The following is an 18,296-nucleotide window of genomic DNA, read 5'->3' on the forward strand; positions in this document are numbered from 1 at the left end:
TATCTTGGGTCATTATTTGTAATTTTTAGGTCCTTTATTATATTTTTTTCATTTTCTATAATTTTTGATGTTCTTTTTTGTTATTTTTTAGTTAATTAACTATCAAAGTTAACTTTTATTAACAGTAAGGAATATATTGCATTATTTTTAAAAGTTAAGAGAATAATTTACGTGATAAATAATTTTAAGATCTATGATACTATTGGATTTAAAATGTATGGGGTAATTTGCTCATTTATCCTTATATTCTTAGCATGCACAAAATAATTTTTTTTTGAAAAAAAAGGTTTTTTGATTGCTTACTTGTATCCTCTAATTGAAGAAAATTATATTTAAGACATAATTGAACACTAAATGTTAACACCTCTTTGGAAAGAATTCAAACATTAGTTTAGGGGCCAATTTGCTTTTTCAACCCATAACTTTATTGTCATTGTTATTAACAATGCATTTAAAACCGGACCCAATATTAAACCGAAAAGGCTAGTGGTTCATTGTTCGCATGGTCGAACCAATTGGATTAATGGTCAAACCGTTGACGTAATAATTAAATTAAAAAAATTATATATGTATATAATAATCTAAATATAAGAAATAAATATGAAATTACTACTTAACTTTAAAATAAAATAAAATATTTTAAATTTATCATAACTCAATAAGTCATATAGTACAACATAACATCAAATAATTAAAAAAAGTAGTCATTTTCTTAATAAAATTAATAATTTTTTTAAAAAGAAAAAGTCATTTTTTGAACAATGTGGTGGTCCAAAGCGGTTCAATCCGGCTCAACTTTCCAAATGATTTTTTTTTAATTCAATTGAGCCATTAGCTTGATCAATCTGACTTTTTAATCATTAGTTATTAAAAGTGTTTTCTAATATAGCCATACTAGATTATCATTTTGATAGTGCCACCTTTTTTCATGATCTCTGGAGAATGGCAATATGTAAAATTTTTGTTAACTAAAAGAAAATAAACTGGTACATAAATATGTCTTTTAGATTAAATATTATTATGCATATCAACAATTGAAGTCTAAAATTAATTATCAAGAATTATTGAATTAGTTAAAATATATATTAAAAATGATCTAAATTTATAGGGGCACAAAATCCTATGACTAGAAGGAGCAAAATACAAAAATTTATATTATTTTCATATAATTTCTCCAAAATGAGGGTTGCATGTGCTTCTGGCTTCACCATTGCGTTCTAGCTAAAGAGCAAGACAAATCTTCATCTCACCCTAAGGTGCCCACGTCTCATTTCCCTACCTCAAGTCAGAGCCACCACTACATTCTCATCCAATAAAGTCACCAGTTACCCCTCTGTACATGAACCAGGTCATTAACACAGAAATCCGCATGATGGGGCCGCTTGATGGCATTAATCACAAGTTTCAATACAGCGAGCATCCGAATTTCCAAAGGCAAATGTAGATGGATTTAAAAACTTAGTTTTATAAAAAAAAAAAAACATAAAGATAGGATGCACGAAATATTCTCTTGAAAAACATGCATACCAGCGTACTGCTGTCACACGTATTGAGAAGAGAGAGAGAGAAAAGGGGGGGGGGGGAGGCCGTGTTTCTTCTTTAATTAAATTTGGAGGTACTTTCTAGTGATGTTTAGCTTATCCAGTACAACAAAATGACTAATTACCATGAAACTACCAGAAATAATAAATAATATTGAACCGGTACACCTATATCACAAATTCATGCTTTCATCACTCCTGCTCTGTAAATTGATGACATATTAACATTAAAATTATCACTTTTCAAATCGAACAGCATCCTGATACTGATCTGGGAACCTTCACCCAGCAGAACAATTTACAGCAAGAATTTAAAGTTCCTGGAAAAGGATGAGTCAAGAAACAATACTAGAACACAAGTGATTCTACTTTGGGTTAATTTGGGAAAATTTAAGAGAATAGCACTTACAATCTCTGCACCAAGTCCCCAATTCTAAAATCTATGCCCCAAAGTACTCCATCATTTCATCATCACCCAAGATATCATCAAGATCAAATGGTGGAGTGCTGAGTCCTCCAAAATCTAACGACAGCCCATGGATTGGCGATCCAAGGAAAGGGTTTTCCATAGGCCTTTCTAGCTCATTTTGAAATGTATCTTTTACATAATACTGCAGGTCTACTCCAGTAATCTCACCCCCTTTCATATGTCCAGCTGGCATAGGGGCTGCGTCATTCTCTTGCCGAAACAGTTCACCATTTCCCGATTGCAATAGCTGCCCTTCACAATTAGGCCTAAATCCTGCTGCCGAATCATAAGCATTACAAGTATCTAGATTATGTGTATCAGGATCTTGCATTGCATCATAGCGCAATGGTCTTCCATTCATGTGCATGCTTTCTGAGGAAATTGTGGTGTTTGAATTCAGGTAAGGGTACTGACCAAATTCATGTGCTGGCATTTGAGTCGTCACCTCAAGACCTTTCTCCAAGGGCGTCAGAACAGAATCTGTCTCATTGACCTCTCCATTTTCATGAATTTGGAATCCAGTTCCTGGCACTTCCTTCTGGGTCTTATTCAGCAGAGTGCTGATAGGCTCAACATGTAAGGCTTCATTTTGAGATGATGCAGGTACTCTGTCAGATGCACTTGATATAAAACGGGGTTTTTTCTTCCAGCGTTGCTTCTCAGGTCGCTCTTTATCTTGGATACAATCAGGACCCATCCTCCGTTTATCTAACGAATCAACATCCATCAACTGATTTTTCCTATTGTCTTTAGAAGAAACAGAACCAGCACCATCATCAGCACCATCAACATCATAATTGCTATCACTGCTAGCTGGCCCTTGCTTAGTTTCAACTGGTACACCAGGCCGTGTTTTAGTTATTCCAGATGAACCATTATCACTACTAGGCTGCCTAATCAGAGCTTCTTCTCGACTTAATACCCCTAACCAAATTGCACTTTCCTTTGCCGTCATCTTATCCTGTAAACACTTGGACTGGCGGACATGCCTCCTTATTTTTGCAATGTTTGGTGACATGTGCTTTATAACTGCAGTTAACACTCCAACTTTCCACATCTTCTTCAAATCATGTGGCTTCTTGTAAGGAGGACTCTGTCCATGGGGTAGACCAAGTTGTACCCACCAATCTTCATTCCCAGTTGGCCACCACGGTGGAGGAACACCCTTTTCCAATGGATACTTCCGCTGAGGAGGATCACAATGTTGCATCAGAGAAGATAGAAGTGACCCAAGCGTTGCATCTTGCAGGTCTTGGAGAATGCTATGTGAGTTCCCCTTCTGTTTATTATCAGCCTCGCTCATAGCAAGACACTCTGCTTCATACTTGGCTATAGCCGCAGGACCATTTTTATCAAACTTTACCTTCTCTTTCCACCATGCTCTAATGTTATCTGAAGCACCACTCACGGGCTTACCCTTCTCAGGAATAATTCCATACACAAACCCACGGGCTTTACAGACTTCCATAAGCTTCAGCATATACTTAAGGATCCCATCTTGTGCTCTGGACATTTTTTTCCTGCGAGCTTGATCAGAGGTTTGCTTGGACTTTTGCTTCTCTGCAGTCTGCTGCGCAGCCACCTTCTGTCTTTCCTTGATCCTCTTGAGTTTGATGCGATCCTTCAACATCCGTCTCTCCAATTCCTCTGGTTCAATCTCTTCATCACTGACATCTTTCTCCATTATGGTCTGGCATCCAAAGTCATCAGCTTCTAAATCCGAACTGTAGATCAATGTGTCACCAAATATCATAAGCTTCTTCACTGAATTAAGTAAGAAATCCTCTCAGCCTGGCTGCTGAGAATATCTATTGAAATGAAACGTGGAACGGATTTGGGACCAACAAATTAAGAAAGGCTATCTTGAATTGCTCTCCAAAGACAGAACTGAACTTACATATATAAGTGTTCATTGAGACATACGGAAGTCAGTAAAGAGCAAACTCTACTAGCATAAGAAAACTAATAATCAACACTCGAAATTTCATTCCTTTTCTCCCCAATCGTTTCTCAGAAACCAATTTAACAAAATTCAAGCGCTGAATTCCAAAGTTGAAATAGATTGCATATAATACCTGAAATTGTTATAAAGTCGTCAATACCCTATATGGAATCAGAAAACTTACGAGGCTCAGGGAACACTCATCGCAATACCAAAATGTTACAAAACTTATACAATGTTCTAATTTTGTTTTGAATGAATCCATATGGCCCGTGAACTCCAAAGAGCAAACAGATAATTGGCCTGACTATACGATTCGTATAAAAGAAAAGGCAAAGTATAGCGTAAACTTTTTTGGAATAACACAAATAAAAGAAGCTTCAAAAATAGAAGAAAAGTCACGAAATTGAAGCTCATAATAAAATCAATATAGTCAATACTCATACCCAACGTCAACTCCAAATTCTTGGATTTCACCCATCAATAAATATGCAGGGGACAGTTGAGTGCCAAAGTCGAGCTTCTCGAATCGTTTACAGCGTCCCAGGTTGAGAATCGAAGGGGGCTTTTGCTTTTTGCGGGCAAATCCGAAGGAGGTTGAACAATCCGTTGCCGCGATGGGAAAAGCGGTTTTATCCTCTGGAGATGGAGATTGAAGAGAGGAGGGAGATGCCCAAACTCTTACGACGATTGGAGAAAAACACAAAATCACTTCGGCCTTCGGAGTCCGCACGATCCCCTGCAACGCGCCTCTAACTTTCTAGTGTGGATCTTCACGTTCTACTTCGGCCTTCTTCTTCTTCTTTTTTCTTTTTCTTTTTTTTTTTGACAAGGTCTTAATTTAAAAAAAAAAATGATAACAAAATTCCATCAAAACATGTACTCCCTCCGGTCCTATTTATAAGTCATTTCTACCAATCTCATCAATACCAATATAATAAAAGTACAAGGAATAAAAATAAGTAAAATTCCAAACATGCCCTTATATAACAAATCTAAAAAGTAATGTCCTGTTACTTTTTCTCTCTCATAAAAGGTAATTTTGAAAATACCTCTCAAATATTACCTAAAAAGACGTATAAATGGGACCAAATACACCTTCTAAAATTGGATTTATAAATGAGACCGGAATGAGTAAATCACAGTCAGAAAACCCATCTTGCTCAGAAATTGTGAATACTAATAAGGAAACCCATTTATTTGAACATATCAATTTGAATATCTTAACTTGGTTCTACTCTATCAATACCATTTCAAATGCATAGTATATAATATTTTTTTATTGTTTACGGTTATTCTTTTACTATAAATTATTTTTATTTGACATACCATCAAATATTAAATATAAATACTTCTCTTAATAAAAATTTAAATGTTAATTTTATCAACTTAACCCCTGTTGGAAGTATTTTATTCATGTCATTTTGACAAAAGAGCAGGGAACTATAGCATTTAGCATTTGGATTCAAAACAAGTGAACAACTGAAATACAAGGCCCATTATCGTTGGGCATCCCAATTATTTTGTTATCGTTGCTTACAAAAACCTTCAAAATTCTACAAACAACATCGCCATCCATCTAGTACACTCTTTCAGTTTACACATACAGAGGGTCGCAGGTTTACCGGCGGAGGATGGCATAAAGAACAAATGATTTTTTGAGTTCGTTGATACGATTAGAGATCATCTGAGAACCCTAGTGACTTTATCCCCTCCTTGAAATAATTAGTTTTTTGGGCGTTGCCCTCTCCTTATATATATATCTATCTATCTATCTATCTTCATCCATCTAATCTTCATTATTATTCAGCTTATAACTTAAAACTTCAGTAACTCATGAAGGCGATCACGAAGAAGAAAGTTTTTGTTGACATTGTTCGTAGAGGTTGTGTTTCCACGTTTAACGAAACTAGTGCGAATATCATGCGTAATGATTAATGAGTAGTTTTACATATCTATAGCTTCAATGCACTTGCTTTCTCTCCAATGTTCTTACTTGTTTACTCCCCATTTCTATACACTTCTTTTGCCCCAGGTTACGAAAACAGAAACCTCATTCACATCCTCAAGCTAACCAAATAATGATAAATCCAAACTCCCGTCTAATATCTGGGAGCCAACGTACAAATGGTTGAGTGAAAAAAAAAAAATTATTACAAGCACCGGTCATTAACACAGGGTCTCTAGCATAAGTAATAGCACAAGTTACGGGGACAATAGCCACACCTTATATGATAATACAATAAAGAGTATTCATCATTTCTTTGTTCATAAGGAGAAATTGCAATTAAATCTAGGAAAAATACAATTATTAGTCCATATAGTTTTGTCAAATTTTGATCTTAATCCCTGTAATTTTTTTTTTCCAATGCTTTCAGTATAACACTAAAACCATAAGGACCTAAGCAGTAAATGTCATCTAATCTTACTGAAATTATAGAGATTGAAAATGCTGAAAAACAATAGGGATCAGTGGTTGTATTTTTCCTTAATCTAATTAGTATTTCTTGAGGAAATTCTTGAACCAGTAAGCAGACAATTTAGGGTATCTTTTCCAGTCATCCTTGAAATCAACGAAGTTGATCCCAAATCGCACAGTGTATCCTGAATCCCATTCCATGTTATCCAACAATGACCACGCGAAATACCCCTTTACATTCACACCGTCCCTTGCATGCACCAAAAGCCAACCAAAACATAAGAATTAAAATGCGACAATGACTCCATTTGAAACAAATAATACCTTGGGGGGGGGGGGATTCTTCTCACAGGGGGCTTCTTACCTAATAGCAGTTTGAAGATGGTAGAGATGACGGTAATAATAATCAATTCTGTAAATATCCTTAAGGGCTTCCTCAAGTGATAGTGTTGGATCATTATATTCATCATATCCTATAATATGCACATATATAATAAAATTCACTTAATTTCTTCAGCGTTTAACATTCACATCAACCAATGCATACATAAAAAAAGAAATATGACCAATGTAGTACCGTTTTCGGTAATGTAAATTACGGGGTTGTTGTACTTTCTCTTGATATAGAGCAGCAGTTTTTGCAATCCTCTAGGATAAATACATAACCAGTCTGACGCACCCTGCACATAAATGAAGGGTTATATTTATTATTTATTGAGGAATAAAAGGCCATAAAAGCTTTGATATGCATTTGCGAATGAAGTCGCACATAGATACCATTGGTCCAAGGGGCTTCCCATCACGACTATCTGTCATAGCAAAACAAAATACATGGTTTTACAATCACAATCACAGTATAGTTTTTCTTCAATTCTTTTATGCCATCAGAACTGAATTAATCATTGCATACACAACTTTCTCATATCTCATATAATGCTATTCTTACTTGTAACATTAACCAAAGAATCAGTCTGTAGGCTTGGTCTGCTGGGCTTATGTAGGTGAGGCGCATCAGCAGCATAAAAGGAAGAGTAGTAGTTTAAGCCAAGGAAGTCAAATGACCCTTTAAGTAGCCTGGATTGTTCTTTGGAGAACTTTGGCAATCGGTTTCCTACTAGAGATTGCATGCTTCTCGGGTATTCACCTTTTGTGAGTGGTTCCATATACCTGAAATCAAAGATAAAAAGTTCATGCACCCACTTGAAAGTTGTCTTCTTGCCATTTTCATCTGCTTGATTCTAATGCTATCTCCAACATAAAATTTCGGCGCTCCTTCCATTGCGTGCAGCCACTAGTCACAAGAAGGGGTCCGTAAAAAGGCCCACCAACTATCTTCAGAATCTTGAGGGCTCTCGTAATTCACTGATAATTGTCCAAAACTAACCTAAGTTCAACGGAATCTTTCATAGGAGTGAAAAGTGATGGATGCAGGGCAGTTAAGCTGTCCACGTAGTAGTCAAATTATTTTTATTCAATTTTAACAGAACTAGCTTTTACTCTTTACCTTGTACAACAAACGAAAGAAATGTCAATAGTAATACTTTAACATACAGAGTCCTCACCATCCAAACATGAAGTCAATAGCTCGGTCAGCAGCATCACAGTCTGATTTGCTATTGGAGAATGGTACTAACCAGTCAGAGTTTAGGGTTATGCCTATCACACCCTTTTGAGAAGCCTGCACACTTTTCCAAACATGCTGGTTATTTATTAATAATTCTAGTTCAACAGTAAATATGTTTACTTAAGTGTTTGGCCATTCTATTACAAGTCAAATTATCAATTTTTTTGGGCTCAGACTTATGAAGTTATATCCTTAATCAGATACAGGACCTGATACTTGATCTTATACGCTTGAACAGCAGCTGCATGAGCAAGAAGTTGATGGTGGGAAACCAAATAGGGCTCTGTCCCAGAATCACCGCCAGTGCAATTCATCTTCAACCAAGCAGAACACCGACCTGGTGCAAACCTGCCATTTGAATAGCCATTCTTGCTGACGCTCCTTGGTTCATTCAATGTAATCCAGTTCTTAACCCTATCACCAAATTCCTTAAAGCAGAGCTCGGCATAGTCCCTAAAATCATCTCTGCACATAACTTAAATTTAAGCCATTAGAGATTGATTTATGAAAATTCTTCCCCGATGGTCTTGCGGTGGAAAATTGAGTTACTTACACAATGTGAGGACTTAAGAAGCCACCATACTCATCTTCTAAAGCTTGGGGAACATCCCAATGGAAAATGGTTATAAATGGTTTCAGACCTGAATTAATCTCAATGGTTTGTCATGTTTATACCTTGTTATAAATATGATACTACAAAATAAAGGGCTAAACAAAATAAAAATTTAATTTTGACCATTAGCCAATAGCTCGTTGATGAGGTTGTCATAAAACTTAATTCCTTCTTGATTAATACCTCCACCAACCTTTCCTTCTGCAGAGGGTGCATAAAAATTTAAAAAGGTCAAAATGAAACGTGTAACTAGTAAACAACATCGCAGGCACATGAAATAACATTTGACTGACTTGGCAGTATTCTTGACCAAGAGATAGAGAATCTGTAAGCATCCATATTCATATCTTTCATGATCCTGACATCTTCCTATAATATGTAACAATATATCATCATGCTATAAAGAAAAACAAATGAAATGAAAGAAAACGACTCTTAAGAGTCGAGTTTGAAATCATTAGCCAATCATGAGAGCAAATGTCAATTTTGGTGTTCACCTATGTCATTCGGACCATACCTTATACCGATGGTATGAGTCATCAGCTACGTCCCCATTGCTTCCTCCTCTTATTTTTCCTGCAAACTCAATCTTGAAATTTAAACTAGTCTAGAATAAGAAAAATTAAATTTAAACTATTTATAATTGTCTGAGTTGAAAATAGCGTGAACAAAATCCTGAGAATACTTTGACTAGAATAACTGAGAAAAAAATCAATAGCATGCTTGGCCAGTGGCATTCAAAACCCCCAAAATTCAGTTATCCAGAATGACACTGGATGGTAGCAACTCAGGAAAAGTTAGTTGTACACAAAAATAGGCAGAAATTAGAGTTCAACAGAACTGGAAAAGAATGGGCAAAATAGTTTGGAACAGGGAGACGGATGGATACCTGGGAATTTATGGGTGAAGGTATCCCAGATACTAGGTCCTTTACCATCTTCATTTGCCGCACCTTCGTACTGCATGACAAGTTAATTCAATTAATTGTACATAACAAGGAAGTAGAGAAGAGGGACTAGAGTAAAGATGGACCTGGTAGGCGGAAGATGCGGTCCCGAAAATGAAGCCTACGGGGAAACTGGTGCGATTAAGATAAGAAACGTCAAGGACGGGCGGAGTTGCGGCAGATTGCATCAAAGTGATTGCAAGCAGGGCCGAAAGGCGACGGAATATTGCCATAAAGTAATGTAACTGAATTCTGTGATCTCCCATACCCAGGGCGAGATCTTGAATTTATATGGGAAATTTCTCAACTGCTTCAAACAATTCTGATCCGATATCATCGAGAGTTACCCATTATGAAGTGCATTGGCCACACAAATTCTTATGGTACCTTCGCCCCTTTTCTAAACCCATAAACAGTAAAATTTGAGCGAGTGTTATGCGTGCAATCGCTTTTCCGGCGTTCCTCTGAGCAAATGGATGAAGGAATTTCGGTGTCGAGACTCAAAAGAAAATGAACATGAATGCCACGACAGAGCGAGCAACAACCTTAGCAAACAGCGATTAGGAAGAGGATTCCGGAGAATGCTGAAGCAGGATAAAGTGGGGAAATTCTGACCCTTGGCAGAAGGGACCACCCAGATCACGCCACATTATCCAATTTTCCCTTGTCCGTCTTCACCATCTCAAGGGCATCTCCATGCCATCCATAGAGCATGGCATCTCTGAACTTGTCATGCTACATGTAAGATTTAAATGGTGGCTTCCATTCTAGACACTAGTAGCTCCTGACATAAAACAGATCGAGGGACATGTTTCTATGCACAAGTTCAGAATATAGGAATGCTAGAATCAGAGCGAATGTATAGCCCTGGCACCATAAGAATCTCTTTGTTCCCGGCTTTATCAAGGACAACCACCTCAGCACAACCGCGACACAGACGTCGAGAGGACAGACGCAGGCCGAGTCTTGTATTTGACTATGCCGACGCCTACTTAGCATTAGGCAAGCAGGGATTGACCGATTGGTGTGCATGTAATTAAATAAGAAAAATTAACCTTTTAATCTTTATAATTTTACCCAATTTTGAATCAGATCTTTATAATTTCCTCCCTTCTTATTGGATCCTTATAATTATTTCCGTTGAAAGGGTTAGTCCCTCATGTTATATTCTGTTAGTAATGATCAAAACACCATAAACGTAGGGGTGACACAGGATGATGTGATGCTGAATAAAGTCTGACTAAGCATGCACCTTGGAACTTTTTGCCACGTAGACAATGACTGTCGTTCACAGCTCCATCAAGAATCGAAACTTTGACCTCTCTTTCAGTCTGATCAAGGAAGCTCTTTTCTTCTTTAGTTTTACTCAATTCTCTTCCTTTTGGCCCATACCAAGCGAGGAAACAAAGGAGAGTGAGAGGCTACACTCATGTCGAGAGAATTTGAACAAGGAGAATGCCGATCGGTTTACACTTTGCCATTATTTAGCCAAACCGATGAAAATAATTGAAATTTTCTAGTGAAGCCTTCAGGTTTGTTCGGGAAAAAATCGCAGCAAGTGGAGTGTCTAGCTACTTCGAAATCAAGCATGTGAAAGTAGGGGAAGAAAAGACGACTGTGATGGGAAATTATTGCGGCACCAATTGAATAATATCTATATTTTATCATTTTATGATTGTGCCCTTTCATTCAAACTGGAATCTAGTAGCTCAAATACTTGACCGTCCAAAGGGACTCTCACCTTGTTTCATGTGCCTCATCGTCCTTTCAGTTTTTAGAAAATCTTTATAGAAGCCGAAGAAGAAAGCTTCCCTTCCAGCCGGTTTCGTGTTTGATTTGCTTTTAATGTGGGCCCATGTTAATCATTGTTACATATTATTACCAAAACGAGGGTAATAGTCATTCGGATCTCTGCCCCTGTGAATATACATTTCACATCATTACCGTTGAAAAAACCCGAATCAATCTGAACAATATAATTTTATTTAATAAGCCATTAGGCTATCTGAGTACATAGCTTGGGCAATTATCTCACTGTCTGACTCACCAAATAAGTCTGGGCTATAAGAGACTTATATAAACCAACAACAGAATCAAGAAATACAAGAATGAATTAAGCCTAAACTAACTAAACAATACAAAACACATCCAGGCCCATGAAAAGCCCACAAAGAAGGATTATTTCTTATCACTCCCTCTCAAGTTAGATCCAAAAATAGTTAGGGTACCCAATTTGGATAACAAATTATCATAACTCTTTTTCCGAAAGGCCTTTGTCAACATATCTGCCAGCTATTCTCCAGACGTCACATGCTTTAAAGTAATCAAGCCTTCCTATAACCTTTCTCTCACAGAATGATAATCAATCTTTATGTGTTTTGTTTTTTTATGGTAGACCGGATTTGAAGCTATCTAAATTGCTTCCTTAATGTCAAAGTACACAAAAACAGGAGCTAAATTAGTAATATTTAATTCTTTCAATAAACCTTTTAACCAAGTAATTTCAGAAACAATACTTCCTAGGGTCCTATATTCTACCTTAAAAGAGGATTGTGAAATACTAATTTATCTCTTAGATTTCCATGCAATAAGGGCTCCTACTAACTTGATCATATATCTTGTGACTAATCTACGGGACTTAGGACAAGAAGCCTAGTCATAATCACAGTACCCTTCTAATTTCATTTTACCTGAATAAGGAAATGTATGCCTCTTCCTGGATCCTTTTTTCAAATATTTCACAGTATTTAAATCAGCCTTGAGATTGAGACTTTCTTGGATTTTGCATAAATTGACTCAATAAATGAACATAATAGCTAATATCAAGCCTAGTAGTAGCTAAATACAATTACTTTCTTATTAAGCGCCTGTATCTAGATGAATCAGCTAATAAATGATCTTTTTTCCCCTTTCTAACAACACTGTAAAGCTTTAAACCTGGGTTCATTGGCATATTCCTTGGGTTTACAAGCACTAATACCTGTAGTGGCAATTAAATCTAAAATATATTTTCGCTGATTAAGAATCAATCCTTTGTCAGACTTGGCAATTTCTATTCCAAGAAAATATTGCAGCAAACCTAAATCTTTCATTTTGAAATTATTGTGCATATATCTTTTTATTTCTTCTATTTCCTTCTTACTATTTCCAATAATGACAAGATCATCTACACATGCTAATATGATAATGAACTCATTTTCACGTCTTTAAGTGAATAAGGAATAATCAAATTTACTTTGTACAAAACTTCCAATAAGCAAGGCCTCACAAAGCTTTGTATTCCACAGTTGTACAGCCTGCTTCAACCCATAAAGAGACTTAATTAGTTTGCAACCTTCTTTTTCTCCTTGCTTGCTAAATCCCAGAGGGATCAAGAAAGCATTGTCGACATCTATTTGAAATAAATCCCAATTATTTCTAACAGTGATAGCCAACGTAGAACGCACATTATTCATTTTTAACAACAGGTGAAAAAGTTTTAGAATAATCAATCCATTCTATTTGACAATAATATTTTGCAACTAGCCTTGCTTTTAATTTGTTTAAGCTGACATCAGCATTAAACTTCTAAAAAATTCACTTATAGCCTATTGCCCTTTTTCCAGGGGGCAATTATACTATTTCCCAAGTCCTATTTCTTTCTAGTGCAGTAATTTCATTTTTCATTGCTTGAACCCATCTATAATCTTTTATGGCTTCTGCAAAGGTGTCTGGCTCAATAATATCATTAGTACATGCTATGAATTTCTTATATGATGGGGATATGTTAGCATAACTGATACTGTGTTGCATAAGATAAAGAATCTTTTTATTTCCTTTACTATCAACCTTATTTGCCAACTCAAGACTAGAACAGTCATAATCACGAAGCCAAACAAGAGATCTTTTATCTCTAACAAGCCCATTGTTATCCTCATTTTTGAGCAAAATGCTATTGTCTCTAACCATAGGATTATCATTATTATGCCTAGAAACATCAGGGTTATCACACAAACTAGAAAGATAAAAAAAATGTTATTTTCTAGGTTTCTAATAATAGGATCAACATGTGTCCCAATGTAATAATGCTAATCATGCATACTATAGCCGTAAAGGAAAGGATCTTGGAGACTTACCATTTTTGGATTCTGATCAAATGTCTTTGTAATTGAAAAAGGAAATTTATTTTCTAGAAAAATAACATCTTGGGTTAAAAAATATTATCATTTTTCATATCATATAATATATATCCTTTCTAATTGTTAAGGTAGCCCAAGAAAACATAAGCATCTGATCTAGTTTATAATTTATCTAGTCTTCCTGGATTCTTAGCATAGGCAAGACAACCAAACACTTTAAAGTTGGATAGATCAGGTTTCTTTTTGAATAATGTTTCATAAAGAGTCTTAAAATCCAAGATTCTAGAAGGAAGTCTATTAACTAAGCAGACTGCAATTCTGATAGCTTCTCCCCATAATTTTATAGGAACATGGGCTTGAAAAATTAGATTTCTAGAAATTTCTAAAATGTGTCTATGTTTTCTTTCAACAACCTCATTTTGTTGGGAAGTACAAACACAAGTAGTCTCATGTAAAATGCTATTTTCTAGAAAATAGGTGAACATGATTAAGGAATTCTGAGCCATTATCACATCAAATTCTTTTAATTTTAGCTTCAAACTGATTTCTTACCAATTTAAAGAAGTTTTTTCGATTGATAGGATGCCTTTTCTTTGTTATGTAACAAATAGACCCAAGTAACACAAGAAAACTCATCTCTTATTGATAAAAATAATTTGTATCCTTGATGAGTTGGTTCTTTACATGGTCCCCAAACATCAACATGTAACAGATCAAAATAGGATTTAGTTTTTCTTTCACTAGTAGCAAAAGACAGTCGAGCTTGTTTTGCCTTAAAACAAATATTACAATTGGATGAATTAAAGGAAGATAAATTGTTCTATAATGAAGAGACATGTTTGCGTGTGGAGCCTGAGGGGTGTCCCAATCTCAAGTGCCAAGTGTTACTATTAGAAGTGACATTTTTAGTGAAAGCATGAACTCTCATCTACAACGTTTAGTCATGAGCTTATTCTACCAATCATAATCATTCTGCCATTGTAAGTCCCTACAAGACACATAAGTTAGGAAAAAAGGCAACTATGCATTTATGTTCATCTGTGAGATGAGATATAGAGATCAAGTTATAACATATTCCTAGAGCTTAATAGAGATTATCTAAAGTAATATTATCAAACAACTTGATAGTCCTAGTGTGTATGATCAATACTTTTTTAGAATTAGAAATTTCAATTTTAAAAGAGGGGCCAATGTATTCTGCAAAATAATCAAGATAAGATAAATGACTATGTGACAGGTGGCCCCTAATCTAATGTGCTTGATTTGTATTTATAAAGGCTAATGCTAAAGGGTTTAAACCTGAAGGTTCCCCTTGATCTGTGGACGTAATTGTTCCCACTGATGCCTTGCTACTTGACATTGTTGAGTGTTGACAGTGCTTTAATCTCCTTCTTTAAATTCTCAATGATTCTTTCATATTCCTTTGGTGAGAGTAATTAGTGTTCAGTTAGGGAGTCACATTACTTAGATGAGTTGACAGTGGCATTACTTTCGGCACTATTTGCTTGTTTGAATTGATTGCTGCGTCCTCTTCCTCCTTGAAAATTTGGAGGGAATCTAACAAGATGAAAGCTATTGTCTCTTATGTGGCCTCTTTTGCAGCAATAAGAACGCTCATCAGTTGAGGTGCCTCTAGCTTTCCCTCTACCAAATCTACCACGGCCTCTCGTAGCTATCACGGATCCTTCACGTTAAATAAAAGAGGATGTAGAAATAATTTTTGCGCCTTCTCTTGAGATATAATTGAATATGCCTCATTCACGGATGGCAATGGATCTATAAGAAGAATTTGACTTTTGACGGATTGATACGAGTCATTGAGCCCCATTAAGAATTGGAAGAGCTTTTGTCATTAAATGTTCTTCGTATGCTCTAGAATGGAATTACACTTGCAAGTAGGTATGGGAAAGATTGTCGCATATTCCTCCCATAGCTCCTTAAGCCTTATGAAATAACTCAATACAGATAGATTTCCTTGATTATGAGAATTTATAAGACGATAAAGGCTACATACCTTTGTTCCGTCAGTCTGATTAAAATGCTCTCACAAATCCTCCCAAAAGAGACAAGCACTATCAAAGAACGTGATACTCACTATGATTTCCTTGGAGAGAGAATTGACTAACCAAGAGAGCACAGCAGCATCGCAGCGATACCATTGATCCCGAAGATTCTCTTTTTGGAGATCTCTCTTGCAAGAACCATTAATCATACCGATTTTTTCCTTCGCGCATAAAGCCATCTACATTGAGCAACTTTAAATAACATAATTTGCGCTTTCGGTAAGTGGTTGAGGGACGAGAGTGGTGGCCTGAGTGTTGGACGGATGAAGGTATAATAGATGTGTCAAATCAAGAATAGATGCTGAGGATTAGATGGCTGTGGTTTCAGTTATGTCGGAAAGAAAAGTTAGCATGGCAGAGACGTTGATGGAAAAGACGATTGTAAAAGCTAAGGCAAGAACACACAGAGAATAGCGGCGATGAGAGACAAGAATAAGGGAGATGAAAAAGAAATTAGGGCAAGAATGCTCATCCGATTTCAAGAAGGGTAATAGGTCATATGATTTGACCAAGCTCCAGTACCCTGTTGAAAAAAAACCCGAACCTATCTGAATAATACAATTTTATTTAATAAGCCATTTGAGTACATGGCTTGGGCAATTGCCTCATTGTCTAACTCACTAAATAACTAAATAAATACAAAACATATCCAGGCCCATAAAAAGCCCACAAAGAAGGATTATTTCTCAACCATTACCACGCCTACATTCCAAAAATGCCATCTCCCCATCTCTACTCAGTTTCCTTGCATCTCTACTGGCTGCCCCCGCCGTCTTTTTTTGGATCACCCTCCCCACCACTGTCCGTCTCTCCCCTCACCTCTTTGTCAGCCTCTCCCGCTATGTCTACCACTGCCATAGCCCCTCACCTACCACCATCGTCAGCCTCTTCGTCTTCTTTGCCACGACGGCCTCTTGCTTCTTTATCTCCCCCTCCATTGTCTACCTCTTCTCTCTCCATCATTCCTCCCTCATCGATTTCGCCACCACCATCGGCCTCCTCCCCTCTCCATTAAGTTTGCGATGTCATTTGAGTGTTAGGAAGAAGATGACAATGTCTGCAACATCAATTGAGTTCTAGATCTAAGAGAGAGGAGAAGGCCGCAGAGGGAGAATAAATCCGTGTTGCTACATCGAATGGGCTTACTGAAAGAACAATCAGATTTTTGTTTTCATTATTTGTTGCTTCTCAATTTATGTTTCTATTCTTTGATTCTTTCTTGTAGTCGATCTATGCGTGCTGTTAATAGAAGGTCAAATGAGATTGATTTTTGGAGTGGATGGTTTTACGGGAAGGTAGAGGAATTAGGAGGGAAGAGTATAAAATAAATTTATCGAGGGCAATTCAGTTATTTTATATTTATATTTATTTAGTTTGATATAACAAATAAATTTGTTACCGACTTATTGAATATTGTACCATACATCCTTATGATAATAAGGATTGCGTTACAATATTCGTTTGCAGTGCAGTACTACGAGAGCCTACAATTGAACCAGACGGGCCTTTAGAATTAGAACTAGCTTGATTGTTCAGATCCTGTATCGTTGAGAGGAAGCTTCGAGATAAAAAAAAAACTCAAACCCACTACGTCAACAGATCCCTAATACACATGTTGATGCTCTCTTTCTCATCAGATCTATCAAACCCTCTTGTTCTTCTCTCTTGCAAATAGAAATCATTGGCCCTCTTATCGTTCTTGATCACAACAAATCTCATCCTCTCGTTGTCGACAGCTTCACTCTCCCTGGGGCTTATATGCTTAGTCAGAGTTTGTTTAGTTACACATCTTCCTTTGTCATGGTAACATTAACGGTGCTAGGAGCGTTGTTAAAGTATAATTAGAAGAGGGACTAACTTGTTTAACAGGAAAAACTACAAGGATTCAACAACAAAAAATATGTATAGGGATTTGACTTGAAATCAATTAAATTACAGGATCTGGCAAATTAGTTTTCCCTTCAATGAATCATTGTGTGATTGGAAATTTATAGGGAGAATGAGCAAGTTCCAAAAGAAGAAGCAAAATTTTTTTTAAAAAAAAACTAATTTTAAATATCAATTCAAATAATTATAAATAGAAATCTAAATTATTATTCTATAAAATTTATCTTATTAATTTATAAGCTCAGTTATGAAATGAGAGACTTTAAAAAATAATGAGACAAAACTTGGTAGAACCTTAAAATGTATTTTAAATAATTTTGTCGTGTAAAATATGAAATAAACTTATTAAAATCATAACTTAATTCAACTTTCTATCAATGCTTATTCATTAATTTATTAATAGAATTGGTTACTAATATTACATTATTTCATATACAACAAGCCTCATTCACCTTATTAATTATGAGTTAAAAGTTATTTTTACTCTTTAATTTTAATTGACAAGTCTGTGAGCACCCTAAATTTATTGATAGGTCAATTTTGTCTCTCGACCTTAAAAGTTTACTTTTTTGTGCTCTTTGTAACACCCTCAAAAATACAAACCGATTTTTCACAAATTATTAAAACCATTATCATGGTAGAAAAGTTTCTTACCATGATACATCCAAGACATA

The 18,296-nt window shown here is 36.0% G+C and overlaps 2 protein-coding genes across 9 annotated transcripts; both read right to left on the reverse strand.

Annotated features, from left to right (window-relative positions):
• Nucleotides 1–1,747: 1,747 nt before the first annotated feature.
• On the reverse strand, nt 1,748–4,723 carry LOC129315418 (ETHYLENE INSENSITIVE 3-like 3 protein). 3 transcript variants are annotated; one of them, XM_054959080.1, is made up of 3 exons: nt 4,399–4,722; nt 3,908–4,085; nt 1,748–3,734 (listed from the first exon to the last, which is right to left on the reverse strand). In XM_054959080.1, exon 3 carries the CDS (start codon nt 3,692–3,694, stop codon nt 1,982–1,984), a length of 1,713 nt encoding a protein of 570 aa, XP_054815055.1. In that variant the 5' UTR covers nt 3,695–3,734; nt 3,908–4,085; nt 4,399–4,722; the 3' UTR covers nt 1,748–1,981. The 3 variants fall into 3 exon arrangements, with proteins under 3 accessions (XP_054815055.1, XP_054815054.1, XP_054815053.1); XM_054959079.1 differs by having other exon boundaries at nt 1,748–4,085; nt 4,399–4,723; XM_054959078.1 differs by lacking the exon at nt 3,908–4,085.
• A 1,456-nt stretch (nt 4,724–6,179) lies between these two features.
• Nucleotides 6,180–16,266, reverse strand: LOC129315419 (cyanogenic beta-glucosidase-like). Of its 6 annotated transcripts, none has more exons than XM_054959082.1 (14): nt 14,972–16,263; nt 9,641–11,471; nt 9,498–9,567; nt 9,126–9,184; nt 8,902–8,977; nt 8,732–8,809; nt 8,549–8,636; nt 8,205–8,460; nt 7,934–8,049; nt 7,318–7,538; nt 7,149–7,180; nt 6,949–7,051; nt 6,736–6,844; nt 6,180–6,621 (listed from the first exon to the last, which is right to left on the reverse strand). In XM_054959082.1, exons 2-14 carry the CDS (start codon nt 9,818–9,820, stop codon nt 6,450–6,452), a joined length of 1,560 nt encoding a protein of 519 aa, XP_054815057.1. In that variant the 5' UTR covers nt 9,821–11,471; nt 14,972–16,263; the 3' UTR covers nt 6,180–6,449. The 6 variants fall into 6 exon arrangements, 5 of the variants coding, with proteins under 5 accessions (XP_054815057.1, XP_054815056.1, XP_054815059.1 ...); XM_054959081.1 differs by having other exon boundaries at nt 9,641–14,660; XM_054959084.1 differs by lacking the exon at nt 14,972–16,263 and having other exon boundaries at nt 9,126–9,197; nt 9,641–9,783.
• Nucleotides 16,267–18,296: the final 2,030 nt, after the last annotated feature.

This window comes from Prosopis cineraria, unplaced genomic scaffold, assembly GCF_029017545.1.
Source record: "Prosopis cineraria cultivar Desert tree isolate PC_DT_omini unplaced genomic scaffold, ASM2901754v1 PC7, whole genome shotgun sequence".
NCBI lineage: Eukaryota > Viridiplantae > Streptophyta > Magnoliopsida > Fabales > Fabaceae > Prosopis > Prosopis cineraria.

Bases quoted from the DNA above. Each gene is read 5' to 3' on its own strand.
- LOC129315418 (XM_054959078.1), bottom strand. From the start codon at position 4,433: ATGGGTGAAATCCAAGAATTTGGAGTTGACGTTGG. The intron at 3,735-4,398 runs GTATGAGTATTG...ATTGATCTACAG, and splicing joins GAATTTGGAGTTGACGTTGG to TTCGGATTTAGAAGCTGATG.
- LOC129315419 (XM_054959082.1), bottom strand. From the start codon at position 9,820: ATGGGAGATCACAGAATTCAGTTACATTACTTTATGGCAATATTCCGT. The intron at 9,568-9,640 runs GTCCATCTTTAC...CTTGTCATGCAG, and splicing joins CCGCATCTTCCGCCTACCAG to TACGAAGGTGCGGCAAATGA. The intron at 8,810-8,901 runs GTCAGTCAAATG...CACCCTCTGCAG, and splicing joins TTGGTCAAGAATACTGCCAA to AAGGAAAGGTTGGTGGAGGT.